General features: G+C 44.8%; 1 protein-coding gene across 1 annotated transcript in view; it reads right to left on the bottom strand.

The window, feature by feature from the left end:
- The window catches only part of LOC126253635 (facilitated trehalose transporter Tret1-like), an 83,291-nt gene that overhangs the window by 51,107 nt on the left and 16,535 nt on the right, over positions 1 to 15,649 (bottom strand). The window contains exon 2 of the mRNA XM_049955121.1: positions 6,562 to 6,917. Coding sequence (XP_049811078.1) covers positions 6,562 to 6,917 — 356 coding nt within the window. The remainder of the gene's footprint in view (positions 1 to 6,561; positions 6,918 to 15,649) is intronic.

Raw genomic sequence — 15,649 nt, forward strand, 5'->3', positions numbered from 1 at the left:
TTACAGAGTGACAATGTAATTAAGTTTGATTTGGTTTGCTACTCCTGCTGTCTTTGCTTCTGTGGTAATATCTCCACAACAGTGAAAAAGTCTGCAGTATGAATCAAAAACTGTGCAACATAAATCACAGAGTACTGCGAAAGCCTCAGATAACGTATCGCCTCATGTGACAGTTGCTTTCAACCAATAGTTGTATTGGGAGCATTAGAAACACAAGGTAGTCAAACAAACATGAGAGGCACCCAGTGAGATCTGTGACGGAAAATGGAGAGATTAGACTATAACGGGAAAAGGGCTAAGCAAGGAAGACGTCAGAAATAGATTGGTGGAGAGGAAGAAGGCTCTCATCAAGCAGAGAGACAAACAGGTATTAACTAATGACAGGAAATTGAGGAAACGTTCTTGAAACAGTACGTATGAAACTTGGCCGAGCACATACCTCGAGAAGAAGAAACTGGAATTACTTGATGTCTGGCAGTTTTGACGGATGTTAAAAATTAACTGCCACTCCTGCTATATACAGGGTGATTTACGAAGATATGGAAATATTTTAATATGTTATACTACAAGTGAAACTAAAAAAAAGTTCATATAAACATATGTCCGCAAATGTTTAATTATAGAATTACGGCTAATAAAAGATTTTGCCTGAAATTTAGCAACTTCGCTAATATGAACCCGTCGCAAAACTGTACGAGGTTGAAGTAAAGCACGATTTCCAATTATTTGGTTGTTATCGGTTTGGTGAATCTGATAAAACTTGTCCCAGACGTGTATCTCCAGTAGTTTTCTAGAACATCCAGAAAAGCAAAAATATTATACAAGTAAATTTGTCTACTTTCCATTAAGAATGTAGAAACGTTTACGTCATTGTTGGCAACCGTTAGTCAATTGTTTCAGACGTTTCCTTTATTGTGAATGTACTGTGAAATTTTATGTACAATGTACAACTTCCTCAACACTGACCTTCGTTTTTTCCGGTGTAACATGAATTCATGTGTGCTATGGTATTAATAAAAGCAGATTATCTGACACATTCATACAGTATCTGTTAACGTTATTACCATCATTTTTCCAAAATTAATTCTTTACAAACTTCTGTAAAAAACTTTGTGCAATTATGTATAATTCATAAAACAAAATGAACTACGTTGTTAGTAAATTAATTTTACGAAATTACTTCCTTGCTTCTCTGGATGCTCTGGAAAACTACTCCAGATACATGTCTGGGACATGTTTAATTAGATCCACCAGACCAATATCAACAAAATAAACGGAAATCTGCTTTACTTTAACCTCGTACAGTTTTGCGATGGCTTCATATTAGCGTAGTTGCTAAATTTCAGGCAAAATCTTTTATTAGCCGTATCTCCGTAACTAAACATGTTGTTATGAACTTTTTCCTTTAGCTTTACTTGTAGAATAATATATTAAAATATTTTCATATCTTCGTGAATCACCTTATATACACAACTGGACATTAAAATTGCTACACCAAGAAGAAATGCATATGATAAATGGGTATTCATTGGACAAATATATTATACTACAACTGACATGTCACTACATTTTCACGCAATTTGGGTGCATAGATCCTGAGGAATCAGTACCCAGAACAACCACCTCTGGCCGTAATAACGGCCTTGATACGCCTGGGTATTGAGTCAAACAGAGCTTGGATGGCGTGTACAGGTACAGCTGCCCATGCAGCTTCAACACGATATCACAGTTCATCAAGAGTAGCGTCTGGCGGATTGTGACGAGCCAGTTGCTCGGTCACCGTTGACCAGACGTTTCCAATTGGTGAGAGATCTGGAGAATGTGCTGGCCAGGGCAGCAGTCGAACATTTTCTGTATCCAGAAAGGCCCGTAAAAGACCTGCAATATGCGGTAGTGCATTATCCTGCTGAAATGTAGGGTTTCGCAGGGATCGAAGGGTAGAGCAACGGGTCGTAACACATCTGAAATGTAACGTCCACTGTTCAAAGTACCCTCAATGCGAACAAGAGGTGACCGAGACGTGTAAGCAATGGCACCCCATACCATCACGACGGATGATAAGCCAGTATGGGGATGACGAATACACGCTTCCAATGTGCGTTCACCGCGATGTCGCCAAACACGGATGTGACCATCATGATGCTGTAAACAGAACCTGGATTCATCCGAAAAATATGGCGTTTTGCCATTCGTGCACCCAGGTTCGTCGTTGAGTACACCATCGCAAGCGCTGCTGTTTGTGATGCAGGGTCAAGGGTAACCGCAGCCACGGTCTCCGAGCTGATAGTCCACGCTGCTGAAAACGTCGTCGAACTGTTCGTGCAGATGGTCGTTGTCTCGCAAACGTCCCCATCTGTTGACTCAGGGATCGAGACGTGGCTGCACGATCCGTTACAGCCATGCGGATAAGATGCCTGTCATCTCGACTGCTAGTTATACGAGGCCGTTGGGATCCAGCACGGCGTTCCGTATTACCCTCCTGAACCCACCGATTCCATATTCTGCTAACAGTCATTGGATCTCGACCAACGCGCGCTCGCGATACGATAAACCGCAATCGCGATAGGCTACAATCCGACCTTTATCAAAGTAGGAAACGTGATGGTACGCATTTCTCCTCCTTACACAAGGCATCACAATAACGTTTCACCATGCAACGCCGGTCAACTGCTGTTTGTGTATGAGAAATCGGTTGGAAACTTTCCTCATGTCAGCACGTTGTAGGTGTCGCCACCTGCGCCAACCTTGTGTGAATGCTGTGAAAAGCTAATCATTTGCATATCACAGCATCTTATTCCCGACGGTTAAATTTCGCGTCTGTTGGACGTCATCTTCGCGGTGGAGCAATTTTAATAGCCAGTAGTGTAGTAGGTCGTATTCTGTAACGGGACTTCTGGAGGTAGTTGCGTTCGTAATAGTGACTAAAGTTGGTAAGGAAACCGCTCTTGTGTCGCGACGTCTACGCCAGGGACAGCTTCCCTTTCGCTGTTGTAATTATTTCCTTTACAAAGAGAGTATAGAACTCAAGTAGGTAAGACCTAAAAAATGATAGAGACACGAAAGCTGTTGGCAGAAATCACATCCACTGCTGGTGAACGGCTCCAATAAAGCAGTAGTCGGGGATGCTCTAGCCACGGTTCGAAATATGTTGGTCGGAAGTCCCACGATACCTGCAGCACCTACAAAAGGGTCGTAAACATCACGGTCTCAAAGCCAACGTGGCCTGAGGCGTAGTTCTGCGGACTGGTCCACCTTTGTATTGGGGTTGGGTTGGGTTGGGTTGGGTTGGTTGGGGTTGGGTTGTTTGGGGAAGGAGACCAGACAGCAAAGTCATCGGTCTCATCGGATTAGGGAAGGACGGGGAAGGAAGTCGGCCGTGCCCTTTCAAAGGAACCATCCCGGCATTTGTCTGGAGCGATTTAGGGAAATGAGGGAAAACCTAAATCAGGATGGCCGGACGCGGAATTGAACCGACGTCCTCCCGAATGCGAGTCCAGTGTCTAATCACTGCGCCACCTCGCCCTGTTTTTTTTTTTTTTTGTTTGGTCATCAGTCTACTGACTGATTTGATGCGGCCCGCCACGAATTCCTTTCCTGTGCTAACCTCTTCATCTCAGAGTAGCACTTGCAACCTACGTCCTCAATTATTTGCTTGACGTATTCCAATCTCTGTCTTCCTCTACAGTTTTTGCCCTCTACAGCTCCCTCTAGTACCATGGAAGTCATTCCCTCATGTCTTAGCAGATGTCCTATCATCCTGTCCCTTCTCTTATCAGTGTTTTCCACATATTCCTTTCCTCTCCGATTCTGCGTAGAACCTCCTCATTCCTTACCTTATCAGTCCACCTAATTTTCCACATTCGTCTATAGCACCACATCTCAAATGCTTCGATTCTCTTCTGTTCCGGTTTTCCCACAGTCCATGTTTCACTACCATACAATGCTGTACTCCAGACGTACATCCTCAGAAATTTTTTCCTCAAATTAAGGCCGGTATTTGATATTAGTAGACTTCTCTTGGCCAGAAATGCCTTTTTTGCCATAGCGAGTCTGCTTTTGATGTCCTCTTTGCTCCGTCCGTCATTGGTTATTTTACTGCCGCTGTTCTCATTTCTACTACTTCTCATTACCTTCGTCTTTCTCCGATTTACTCTCAAACCATACTGTGTACTCATTAGACTGTTCATTCCGTTCAGCAGATCATTTAATTCTTTTTTACTTTCACTCAGGATAGTAATGTCATCAGCGAATCGTATCATTGATATCCTTTCACCTTTTATTTTAATTCCATTCCTGAACCTTTCTTTTATTTCCATCACTGCTTCCTCGATGTACAGATTGAAGAGTAGGGGCGAAAGGCTACAGCCTTGTCTTACACCCTTCTTAATACGAGCACTTCGTTCTTGATCGTCCACTCTTATTATTCCCTCTTGGTTGTTGTACATATTGTATATGACCCGTCTCTCCCTATAGCTTACCCCTACTTTTTTCAGAATCTCGAACAGCTTGCACCATTTTATATTGTCGAACGCTTTTTCCAGGTCGACAAATCCTATGAAACTGTCTTGATTTTTCTTTAGCGTTGCTTCCATTATTAGCCGTAACGTCAGAATTGCCTCTCTCGTCACTTTACTTTTCCTAAAGCCAAACTGATCGTCACCTAGCGCATTCTCAATTTTCTTTTCCATTCTTCTGTATATTATTCTTGTAAGCAGCTTCGATGCATGAACTGTTAAGCTGATTGTGCGATAATTCTCGCACTTGTCAGCTCTTCCGTCTTCGGAATTGTGTGGATGATGCTTTTCCGAAAGTCAGATGGTATGTCGCCAGACTCATACATTCGACACACCAACGTGAATAGTCATTTTGTTGCCACTTCCCCCAATGATTTTAGAAATTCTGATGGAATGTTATCTATCCCTTCTGCCTTATTTGACCGTAAGTCCTCCAAAGCTCTTTTAAATTCCGATTCTAATACTGGATCCCCTATCTCTTCTAAATCGACTCCTGTTTCTTCTTCTATCACATCAGAAAAATCTTCACCCTCATAGAGGCTTTCAATATATTCTTTCCACCTATCTGCTCTCTCCTCTGCATTTAACAGTGGAATTCCCGTTGCACTCTTAATGTTACCACCGTTGCTTTTAATGTCACCAAAGGTTGTTTTGACTTTCCTGTATGCTGAGTCTGTCCTTCCGACAATCACATCTTTTTCGATGTCTTCACATTTTTCCTTCAGCCATTTCGTCTTAGCTTCCCTGCACTTCCTATTTATTTCATTCCTCAGCGACTTGTATTTCTGTATTCCTGATTTTCCCGGAACATGTTTGTACTTCCTCCTTTCATCAATCAACTGAAGTATTTCTTCTGTTACCCATGGTTTCTTCGCAGCTACCTTCTTTGTACCTATGTCTTCCTTCCCAACTTTTGTGATGGCCCTTTTTAGAGATGTCCATTCCTCTTCAACTGTACTGCCTACTGCGCTATTCCTTATTGCTGTATCTATAGCGTTAGAGAACTTCAAACGTATCTCGTCATTCCTTAGTACTTCCGTATCCCACTTCTTTGCGTATTGATTCTTCCTGACTAATGTCTTGAACTTCAGCCTACTCTTCATCACAACTATATTGTGATCTGAGTCTATATCTGCTCCTGGGTACGCCTTACAATCCAGTATCTGATTTCGGAATCTCTGTCTGACCATGATGTAATCTAATTGAAATCTTCCCGTATCTCCCGGCCTTTTCCAAGTATACCTCCTCCTCTTGTGACTCTTGAACAGGGTATTCGCTATTACTAGCTGAAACTTGTTACAGAACTCAATTAGTCTTTCTCCTCTCTCATTCCTAGTCCCAAGCCCATATTCTCCTGTAACCTTTTCTTCTACTCCTTCCCCTACAACTGCATTCCAGTCGCCCATGACTATTAGATTTTCGTCCCCCTTTACATACTGCATTACCCTTTCAATATCCTCATACACTTTCTCTATCTGTTCATCTTCAGCTTGCGACGTCGGCATGTATACCTGAACTACCGTTGTCGGTGTTGGTCTGCTGTCGATTCTGATTAGAACAACCCGGTCACTGAACTGTTCACAGTTACATACCCTCTGCCCTACCTTCCTATTCATAACGAATCCTACACCTGTTATACCATTTTCTGCTGCTGTTGATATTACCCGATACTCATCTGACCAGAAATCCTTGTCTTCCTTCCAGTTCACTTCACTGACCCCTACGATATCTTGATTGAGCCTTTGCATTTCCCTTTTCAGATTTTCTAGTTTCCCTACCACGTTCAAGCTTCTGACATTCCACGCCCCGACTCGTAGAACGTTATCCTTTCGTTGATTATTCAATCTTTTTCTCATGGTAACCTCCCCCTTGGCAGTCCCCTCCCGGAGATCCGGGAGGGGCCTTAACAGACAAGACGCGGACGGCAGACCAGACTGTGGAGTCGTCGACCAAGCACGTGACGTCAGGTCGGGTTGCACAGGTCTGCCAACCCTGACGGGCTGCAAATGGTCAGCTCTAGAGGTTGCACCAGCCGGCCTCGGTTTACCTGCGACATCTCGCCGATGTACATGGGCAGCGCGACGTAGACGACGCCGACGGCGGCTCCGCTGATGAGGCGGGCGGCGTAGAGCAGGCCGATCTTGCCGTCGTGCGGCAGGTCGGGGTGCTCGGCTGCCATGAGCATGGCCCAGCCCAGCGTGGCGGGCACAGCGCTCCACAGAAGCACGCCGCGCCGCCCCAGCCGGTCGGCGCCCCAGCCGCCCACCCAGGGGCCGAACGCCGCCCCCAGCGCCGCCAGAGACCCCGCCCACGACTCCTCCTCCGAGGTCCACAGGCCCAGCTTCCCCAGCGCCGGCGACGACCAGCTCATCACCATGCCGCTCATCATTGCCGCCAGGTTGCCTGCACAGTGGCAGCACACGCCGTCAACACTCGAAGGGCTGAGACAGGTTTCCACAGCCCACCATTATGATTGCACCACCATGAAGGCAGCACGCAACAAACATTTAATTTATGCAATCTAACATTCTGCGTGGTTTCTGTTTGTTCTAAGTCGTGTCTCCCTACCACTTTCGCACAACGACGCTCTGAGCGTTTTTTTTTTTTTTTTTTTTTTTTAGGGAATTGACTAGTTCGAACCTGGGACCTGTTGCTGGTAAGGAGACGCGAGACCACACATGACATGTAGAGTTCGGAAGAGTTCAGCGAGACTAGTGATGATGAATTCTGTCAGAGACAGCAAAGGAATTGGAAGAGCAGTTGAACGGAATGGACAGTGCCTTGAAAGGAGGCTATAAGATGAACATCGACAAAAGCAAAATTAGGATAATGGAATGTAGTCGAACTAAGTCGGGTGATGCTGAGGTAATCAGAGTAGGAAATGAGACACTTAAAGTAGTAAAGGAGTTTTGCTATTTGGGGAGCAAAATAACTGATGACGGTCGAAGTAGAGAGGATATAAAATGTAGACTGGCAATGGCAAGGAAAGCATTTCTGAAGAAGAGGAATTTGTTAACATCGTGTATAGATTTAAATGTCAGGAGGTCGTTTCTGAAAGTATTTGTATGGAGTGTAGCCATGTATGGAAGTGGAACATGGACGATAAATAGTTTAGACAAGAAGAGAATAAAAGCTTTCGAAATGTGGTGGTACAGAAGAATGCTGAAGATTAGATGGGTAGATCACATGACTAATGAGGAAGTATTGAATAGGATTGGGGAGAAGAGAAGGTTGTGGCGCAACTTGATCAGAAGAAGGGATCGGTTGGTAGGACATATTCTGAGGCATCAAGGGATCACCAATTTAGTGTTGGAGGGCAGCGTGGAGGGTAAAAATCGTAGAGGGAGACCAAGAGATGAATACACTAAACAGATTCAGAAGGATGTTGGCTGCAGTAGGTACTGGGAGATGAAGAAGCTTGCACAGGATAGAGTAGCATATAGAGCTGCATCAAACCAGTCTCAGGACTGAAGACCACAACAACAACAGCGATGATATAATCAAATACTTAATGATTTCAGCGTCAGCTCCACTGCACTCCCTGTAAAAGAATCTTATTACTAACTAAATTTAGTGGAAGGGGTTCAAGCCTTTCCTATTTTTAGTTAGCTGGTAAAATAACGTCCAAAAAACAGTTAAGTTTACCACTATGATAAAAGCCAACTGCGTTCAAGAAAAATGTGAACGAGTATTCCCTGAATGGGTTTCCAAGTTCTATAATGGATCGAAGGATGACCTATGCCATATCACATCCATAATCTAGGTTTAAGTTAAGTTTCATAAAAGAGAAAACTATCAAAAATGGTCCACAGTGACCCTCAATTATCTTTAATTACTTATTTAGCTTGTCGTAAATTGCTGTGGGTGATGTGGCTTCTCAATAATTATATAACAGAAAAACCATCGTGTTTCAGATTTTAACTTCAAGTAGCAAATGTGAATACCATGAGCTTTAATTGACAATCTCCACTAGTATTACGCAAAAAGGGGATGTAATAGATGAGACTTCTGGAGTTATGAGTGAAGCCTTATGCGCTCTTATGCGGCATCGCGTGCGTTCATTACCGTGTCGGTGGTTAGTCAGCGCCAGGGGGCGGCGGGCGGCGCAGCTCCACACACCTCGCCGTCTCGGAAGCAACTCTCTCGAATTTCTCTTTACTACAATTTATCGAAGTTGGCATCTGGCTGTGTTTTCAACTGACCAGTCAGGGTCTCAATGTTAACCTTAAGCTCCGCCTACAAAAATTCTGTCTATCCAATGAAAAACGTTATACTTTTCGTGGTGGGGCAATGTTTATAATGTTTGCTACGTAATAGAGACGCGTATAGTCTCACGCTAAAACTTGCAGCTGGTGTGGCCCTTTTAGTGTTATCGTAAGATCTATACTGTTCTTCTGGAGGACTCTATCTTTTAACATGGGCTGGGGGGTGGTCTTGGCCGTCGGCGGGCGACGTGGGTGTCCGTCCCTTATCGTAGGGCCTTCTAGCTTACACAACTCTGCTCTCGGCTTCTGTTCTCGTTTCTCCCCTCGGAACTGCGTCTGTTGCATCGGTGGGAAGGTATGACATGCATTTAGGCGTTGTTGTGTTAGTCTGTGGTATTCCATCTGCTCACTCGTTGATCGTCTTACTTTGGTTAATTTAATGTCAGGATTTATTCGGAGCTATGTGACATACTGCCGGATTCGCTGTCATGTCAGGGTTTTCATGGAAGGTGTTGGATTTGCCTGACATCTTACAACAATGGCGAATTCTACGAACAGGCTGACGGCCTTGCCATTGGCTCACCCGTTTCGCCAGTTGCAGCTGACGTTTTTATGGAACATTTTGAGCAACAAGCGTTAAGCAGTGCTCTTTTGAAGCCTTCTTGCTGGCTCCGCTATGTGGACGATACCTTTGTTATATGGCCACACGGCGGAGAAGAACTTCATGCGTTCCACAATTTCTTAAATGGAATTCACCCCAAAATCATATTCACCTTGGAGGCTGAGAGTGAGGTCGGTCTCCCGTTCCTAGATGTGTTGGTATACAGAAGATATGATAACACTCTAGGTCATAGAGTGTACAGAAAGCCGACTAACACAAACAGGTATTTAGATGCCACTTCGCACTACCACCCAGCCCAGAAGCAAGCAGTACTCAACACTATCTTCACGTGCCTTCCGTATCAGCGATGACGACAACTTAGAATCGGAGTTGAGTTTTTTAAAGAGTACATTGAAGGCAAATGGGTATGATAGTTATTCAATCGACAAGGCTTTTAGGCGGAATATTTATGCCGCTAATAAGAATTACGAGGAATCGCCTTCTCACTCCGTCAGGTTACCGTTTGTATATGGGGTCACTGACCGCATAAGCAGAATTTTAAAGAAAAATGGTATTCAGACATCCTTCTTTAGTCAAAACAAAATAAAAGACTTTTTCCGACGGAACACGGATGCAGCTCTTTACCTCCACAATGCAGGCGTCTATCAAGTGTCATGTGGCTGCGGCAAGGTGTATATAGGCGAAACGGGAAGAACTGTTAAAGAACGCATTTAGGAACAAGAACGGAACATGCGGTTAAAACAAAGTGCAAAATCAGCAGTAGCGGAACATCACGACAATTGTGGTTATGACATCGACTTTAATAACGTGCGTGCACTGGCTAAAGAAACAAACATTTATAGAAGAAAGGTCCGAGAAGCGGTTGATTTCTAAGAATGCATCTAATTTCAATAGAGAGGACGGCTATAGGCTTCCGGCATCGTGACTCCCCGCCTTCAAGGAAGTAAATACGCGGCCGCGGTGTGTCAGCGGCATAAACAACGCGCTGCAAGTCACCTCGGCGGACAATAATATTTTGGGTAAACAATCCCCCTCTCTTGCTCTGTCCGTTTCGAAACTAGCCACTGATGACGACCAACCAATAGCGGTAGCGGGCATTTCAATCAATAACCCTTCTCCAGCATAAGTGTGGAATAGTGCCTTTCTATCCCATGACGATGACCGCCAATGGTATCCACAGGAGATGAGCTACCATCTGTATTAGCCTATGAGCATGGCCCACCAGTGGTAGCCGTATGAATTTTAACCAATACTATCACTTCTCCAGCACGAACGCCAGAAAATTCCCCCTCTGTAAGTGGAGGTGACACTCGTCTCTGACAGTGTTCCAGAAGTAGTGGACACCAAAAGATCCTGGGGAAGATCCCAACAGAGAGGTCGAAACGTCGAACATTTTAGAAGAAACATGACGCGGCCTAATAACCCAGAAGATTTTAACTTCAGTAATTTATACAAGTTGTCGCATGAAGAGAAGTCACTGTTCTGGGATATGACAGGAACGATCATTAGAAGCAAAGACTTCTATTGAAAATGGGCTCTAAAATGCATACCTTAAGAGGTACGAGCACTTCTTCATCTTCGACACTGTGAAACAAATACACTGATGAACCAAAACATTATGACCATCTGCTTAATAAGATGTTGGTGTCGCGGGAAGCTGTGCAACAGGCTGGTTTTGCTCCACGACCAGTCCGCACCTCATTCTGCCCAGGACACAGTCACACACAGTGTTTCCTTGAGCTGTCAAATTTTGCCTCACCTACTTTATTCACTAGATGAGACAAAACGTGCTCTCTTTGGCGGTCTGCCAGTCGCGGTTAGAGTGTTCGAAATTTTTCTAGCGACAACTCCAGGAACTTGTAGAATTTCTGCAAGAGTTTAGGAACTTAACGATCTAACTCTGAAAAGTAGAACGGTGAACTCTGAACAGTTATGTGGCGAGCTCGTGAATCAATCAGTCATTGCAATCATAATTTTAAGCAACAATTTTATAAACAGACTATTACTGAATAGTATCCAGCTTTCTTTAGGATTTTGTTTTCGTCGCCCAACCATGGTCCTGTTGGAAGTTTAGGCCAGTTGTAAGACCTTAATAGAATAGTAACAGGATCCTTCGAAAGTTATGTCGTCTTCCGTTAGACACCTATGAAACCAACGAGCTTTCAAAACACTGACATGCACTTAGTTAACACTTTTACACGAAGAGAGTACGTGAGGAATTAGTATGTCGCAAGGCCCACGTCAGTTTCCTCCATAGCAAAATAGTACCCCCATGACGTGTGTTTGTAGCATGGTGCATGTTTCGAATAGCCGTTCTCCTGGATGGTGGTGTGTCCAGACACGGCCATCGACCCAGCATAACGGGGAATGTGATTCACCCGACTATGTGACACGTTTCCATTGATCCACCGTCTAATCTCGACAATGTCATGCACACTGCAATTGTAACTGGTGAAGAAATTGTTTCAACATGCTAACACGTAGGGGTCATCTGCTGCGGGGCCATGTTCAAAAAATGTGCTCCGAAACACTTATGCCTAAGTCAGTCTGTGGTTATAGGTCCCACAAATCGCCGCCTATCCTACTTTACTGACCTTTCTGTGATGAGGTGTGGACGTCCAACACCTTGTCGCGTTCTATGGTTTCACCGTCATTGAACCAGTTTATGTAGATGCTGACGACAGTAACACACAAACAGCCGTTCAGAATTCTCCATTTCCAAAGACTGATTCCCAGACGATGGGCCGTGCAATTTGCTCTTTGTCAAAATCGCTTATGTCAGCGGATTCCCCTATTTGTGACCCACATCATCGCTACAGTGCCTGCAACGCAACCAGTCTGGTAATCTGCGGTGGTCATAACGTTTTGGCTCGCAGTCTATGTGATAGCTACACGTCCAGTCTCTATGCACAGAAAGACATAGATACTTTGAGGTTGTGACCCAGGTATCCGAGAGACTGCACACATTATATCACACGTTTGTTTTTGCTGACACGAAAGTTTTATCTCTTACATGGTTTGTCCGCAGCTCGTGGTCTTGCGGTAGCGTTCTCGCTTCCCACGCCCGGGTTCCTGGGTTCGATTCCCGGCGGGGTCAGGGATTTTCTCTGCCTCGTGATGACTGGGTGTTGTGTGCTGTCCTTAGGTTAGGTTTAAGTAGTTCTAAGTTCTAGGGGACTGATGACCTAAGATGTTAAGTCCCATAGTGCTCAGAGCCATTTGAACCATTTTTTTCTTACATGGTTTACCAATGTGGTAACTCGCGTGATATCGAGTTCCATGGTGGGCCCAAGATGTGTTAATTCGCTTAACACCGAGCCCCTCGTTGGTGCCAAAAATGTGATAAACAGCCTTGTATCAATGTGCCTTCGTAGGCCTTCCCGGCGTAATACGTCTTGAAAGCTTCTATGGGTTTGCTGCTGGATCATAAAGTCAACTCAATTCCGTATCTCGGCGATCCAGCTGTTCGCCATCTTCAGGAGAACGCTGCTGAGTCCCGCTGAGAAGGGACTCAGCAACAGCAGCGTTCTCCTGAAGATGGCGAACAGTTGGATCTGCGAAACATCGAATCGAGTTGATTTTAGGATCTGGCCACAAACCCGAAGAGACTTTCAAGCCTTATAACAAACTCATGATGGATATTAAAAGTGCTTAATTTACAAAATTTTAGGTGCCGAAACGCACTTTTGACCCATAAACTCCTCTTACCACCCCTGTTCCCCTCCCAGCTACAAAAATCAAAAGATTCGAATTTTGAAAACTTGTGATAAAACTCACAATGAGAAATTATTTTCTGCAGTATACTGTTCTGAACTTCTAGTTTCTAAAACTTGATTTCTTACAATCAAAGCAATAGAACTACAAGATTTAATATAAACGATAAATGCACTTCTTCTCGTAGCAGTTTCACTTTGATCTCTAGTTCTGCTCGATACATATCAGCAGAAGTCGGTAGTCTCTACAATATGGCGTCATTTTTCAACTGCTGCCAGCCGAAACTCTCAAACAGTTGCGCTGTAGCTACTCGTTAAACTCGTGTCCACTGTTAATTAATGAAGAATGTAGTGATGAGTGACGATGAGGGTAGTTCTGGCCCATCAGAGTCACATACAGATCCGACTTCAAAATGGTTCAAATGGCTCTGAGCACTATGGGACTTAACATCTGTGGTCATCAGTCCCCTAGAACTTAGAACTACTTAAACCTAACTAAACTAAGGACATTACACACATCCATGCCCGAGGCAGGATTCGAACCTGCGACCGTAGCAGTCGCGCGGTTCCGGACTGCGCGCCTAGAACCGTTAGACCACCGCAGCCGGCGATCCGACTTCCCGAAGAGTTAGGGAAAACAGAATACGATGTGTCACGAGACTCAGAGTTCAGTAAATGCATTAAATGTCACTATGTTGCAGGACAATTGAGTTGATTTATGTTCATATTCACTTCTACAATTAAGCAACTTGGGAACAAAGCTGAGGTTGAAACTCTCTCAGGAGAGCTTCTGTAAAGTTTGGAAGGTAGGAGACGAGATACTGGCAGAAGTAAAGCTGTGAGTACCGGGCGTGAGTCGTGCTTCGGTGGCTCAGATGGTAGAGCACTTGCCCGCGAAAGGCAAAGGTCCCGAGTTCGATATCGGTCGGGCACACAGTTTTAATCTGCCAGGAAGTTTCATATCAGCGCACACTCCGCTGCAGAGTGAAAATCTCATTCTGGAAAGCTGAGGTTAATTGGTTATACTGTAAATCTCTGAGGTTGGTGGCTGTCATAAACAAGGATAATCGACACGAACGTTATCGACATGTACTGGTCGCAGCTTCGGAGGAAAGCTCAACTTATCTTGGATATGATTCAGACACACACACACACACACACACACACGCGCGCGCGCGCACGCAATATCCTGCCCCACCCCCTTGCCTATCGCATCACGTTGCTCACCCACTGTCACGTTTACTCGTGCCGGCGCAGCGGCAAATTGCAATTACGTTCCGATTTAATATACGCGTACTGTTTTAAGTCTCCGATGTGAACTTTCTCCAGAAAGTTCAAAAAAATGCTGGAACGCCGTTCTGGTGCGTTACGGCCGAAATTAAGTCTTGGGTGAACGGGAAATTTTAGTGGGGCTACAGGAAAAAAAGGTTGATTTCTTGTTTTCTGGGCGCCTGACTTAAACAACATTAGTGAAACCAAAAGTCAAATGGTTCAAATGGCTCTGAGCACTATGGGACTTAACTGCTGAGGTCATGAGTCCCCTAGAACATAGAACTACTTAAACCTAACTAACCTAAAGACACCACACACATCCATGCCCGAGGCAGGATTCGAACCTGCGACCGTAGCGGTCGCGCCGTTCCAGACTGTAGCGCCTAGATCTGCTCGGCCACCCCGGCCGGCAAACCAAAAGTCATCTCTTCACTGGATGTCTGCGGAACATCGGCTTGACTGAGAGGTCAAAACATATAGTAATACTGAAACAATACGTTAAAACAACAAAAAACAAAAAAATCATTAAATACAGGGTCTTAGGGTGCTTGGACTGGGCAGAAACTGCACAATTGGACTTTTTGGGGAGATAGCTTGTCAGTTAGATCCCATCATTTAAGTCTTGAATCCGGCGTCGACAGTGTAGTGTTGGCTGTCAGCGGGCGTCGATCTGTGGCGGCGTGTGTCTTGGGCTGTAGTCTTGCCTTTCAACTTCGCTAGTGGACAGTGCGCGGTAGATAACTGACAAGTGCTGGCTGTTGACTGGGCTGTTCCCTTTGTGCAGACTGAGAGGATCAGCACCACCGTCCACTGGCGAGGGTTACACTGCCGAGAGCTCGCTTGGCTGCGTTGAGGGGGGTCTGCTCTCTGACCGACCACGGTGAAGTTTTACCTGCGGTTGAATTACGAAGGTGGCATCCGAGGAATCAGATTTGAACTGGAAGACGGTGGTCATGAGAACGGCTCGTTGGCAGCGGTGTCAACACTCGGATCAGCACCGCAATGGGATTGCAACAAAAGCAGCGTCAGGTGACGGTCGGAAGACTGCCTTCAAAGAAGGAAACATAGTCGAATCCTCGTGTGAGTAAGCATGAGCTTGGAATGAAATCCAGCAAAAACTGGAGTGGGAATCAAAACAATAAGCAAATTGCTGAAGCCATCATGGGATCGGATCAGCACCAAGGACAAAGTCTTGAGATGAAGTCTCAACACGAAGTTTTCGAAAGAATCATTACGAGGTCTCTCATTACTAAGCGTCTCCACTGAAAAAGTTCACCGAATATGAACACCGAATCTCATCACTCTACTAAAGAAAAGGTCCCC

Source organism: Schistocerca nitens, chromosome 4 (genome assembly GCF_023898315.1).
Source record: "Schistocerca nitens isolate TAMUIC-IGC-003100 chromosome 4, iqSchNite1.1, whole genome shotgun sequence".
NCBI lineage: Eukaryota > Metazoa > Arthropoda > Insecta > Orthoptera > Acrididae > Schistocerca > Schistocerca nitens.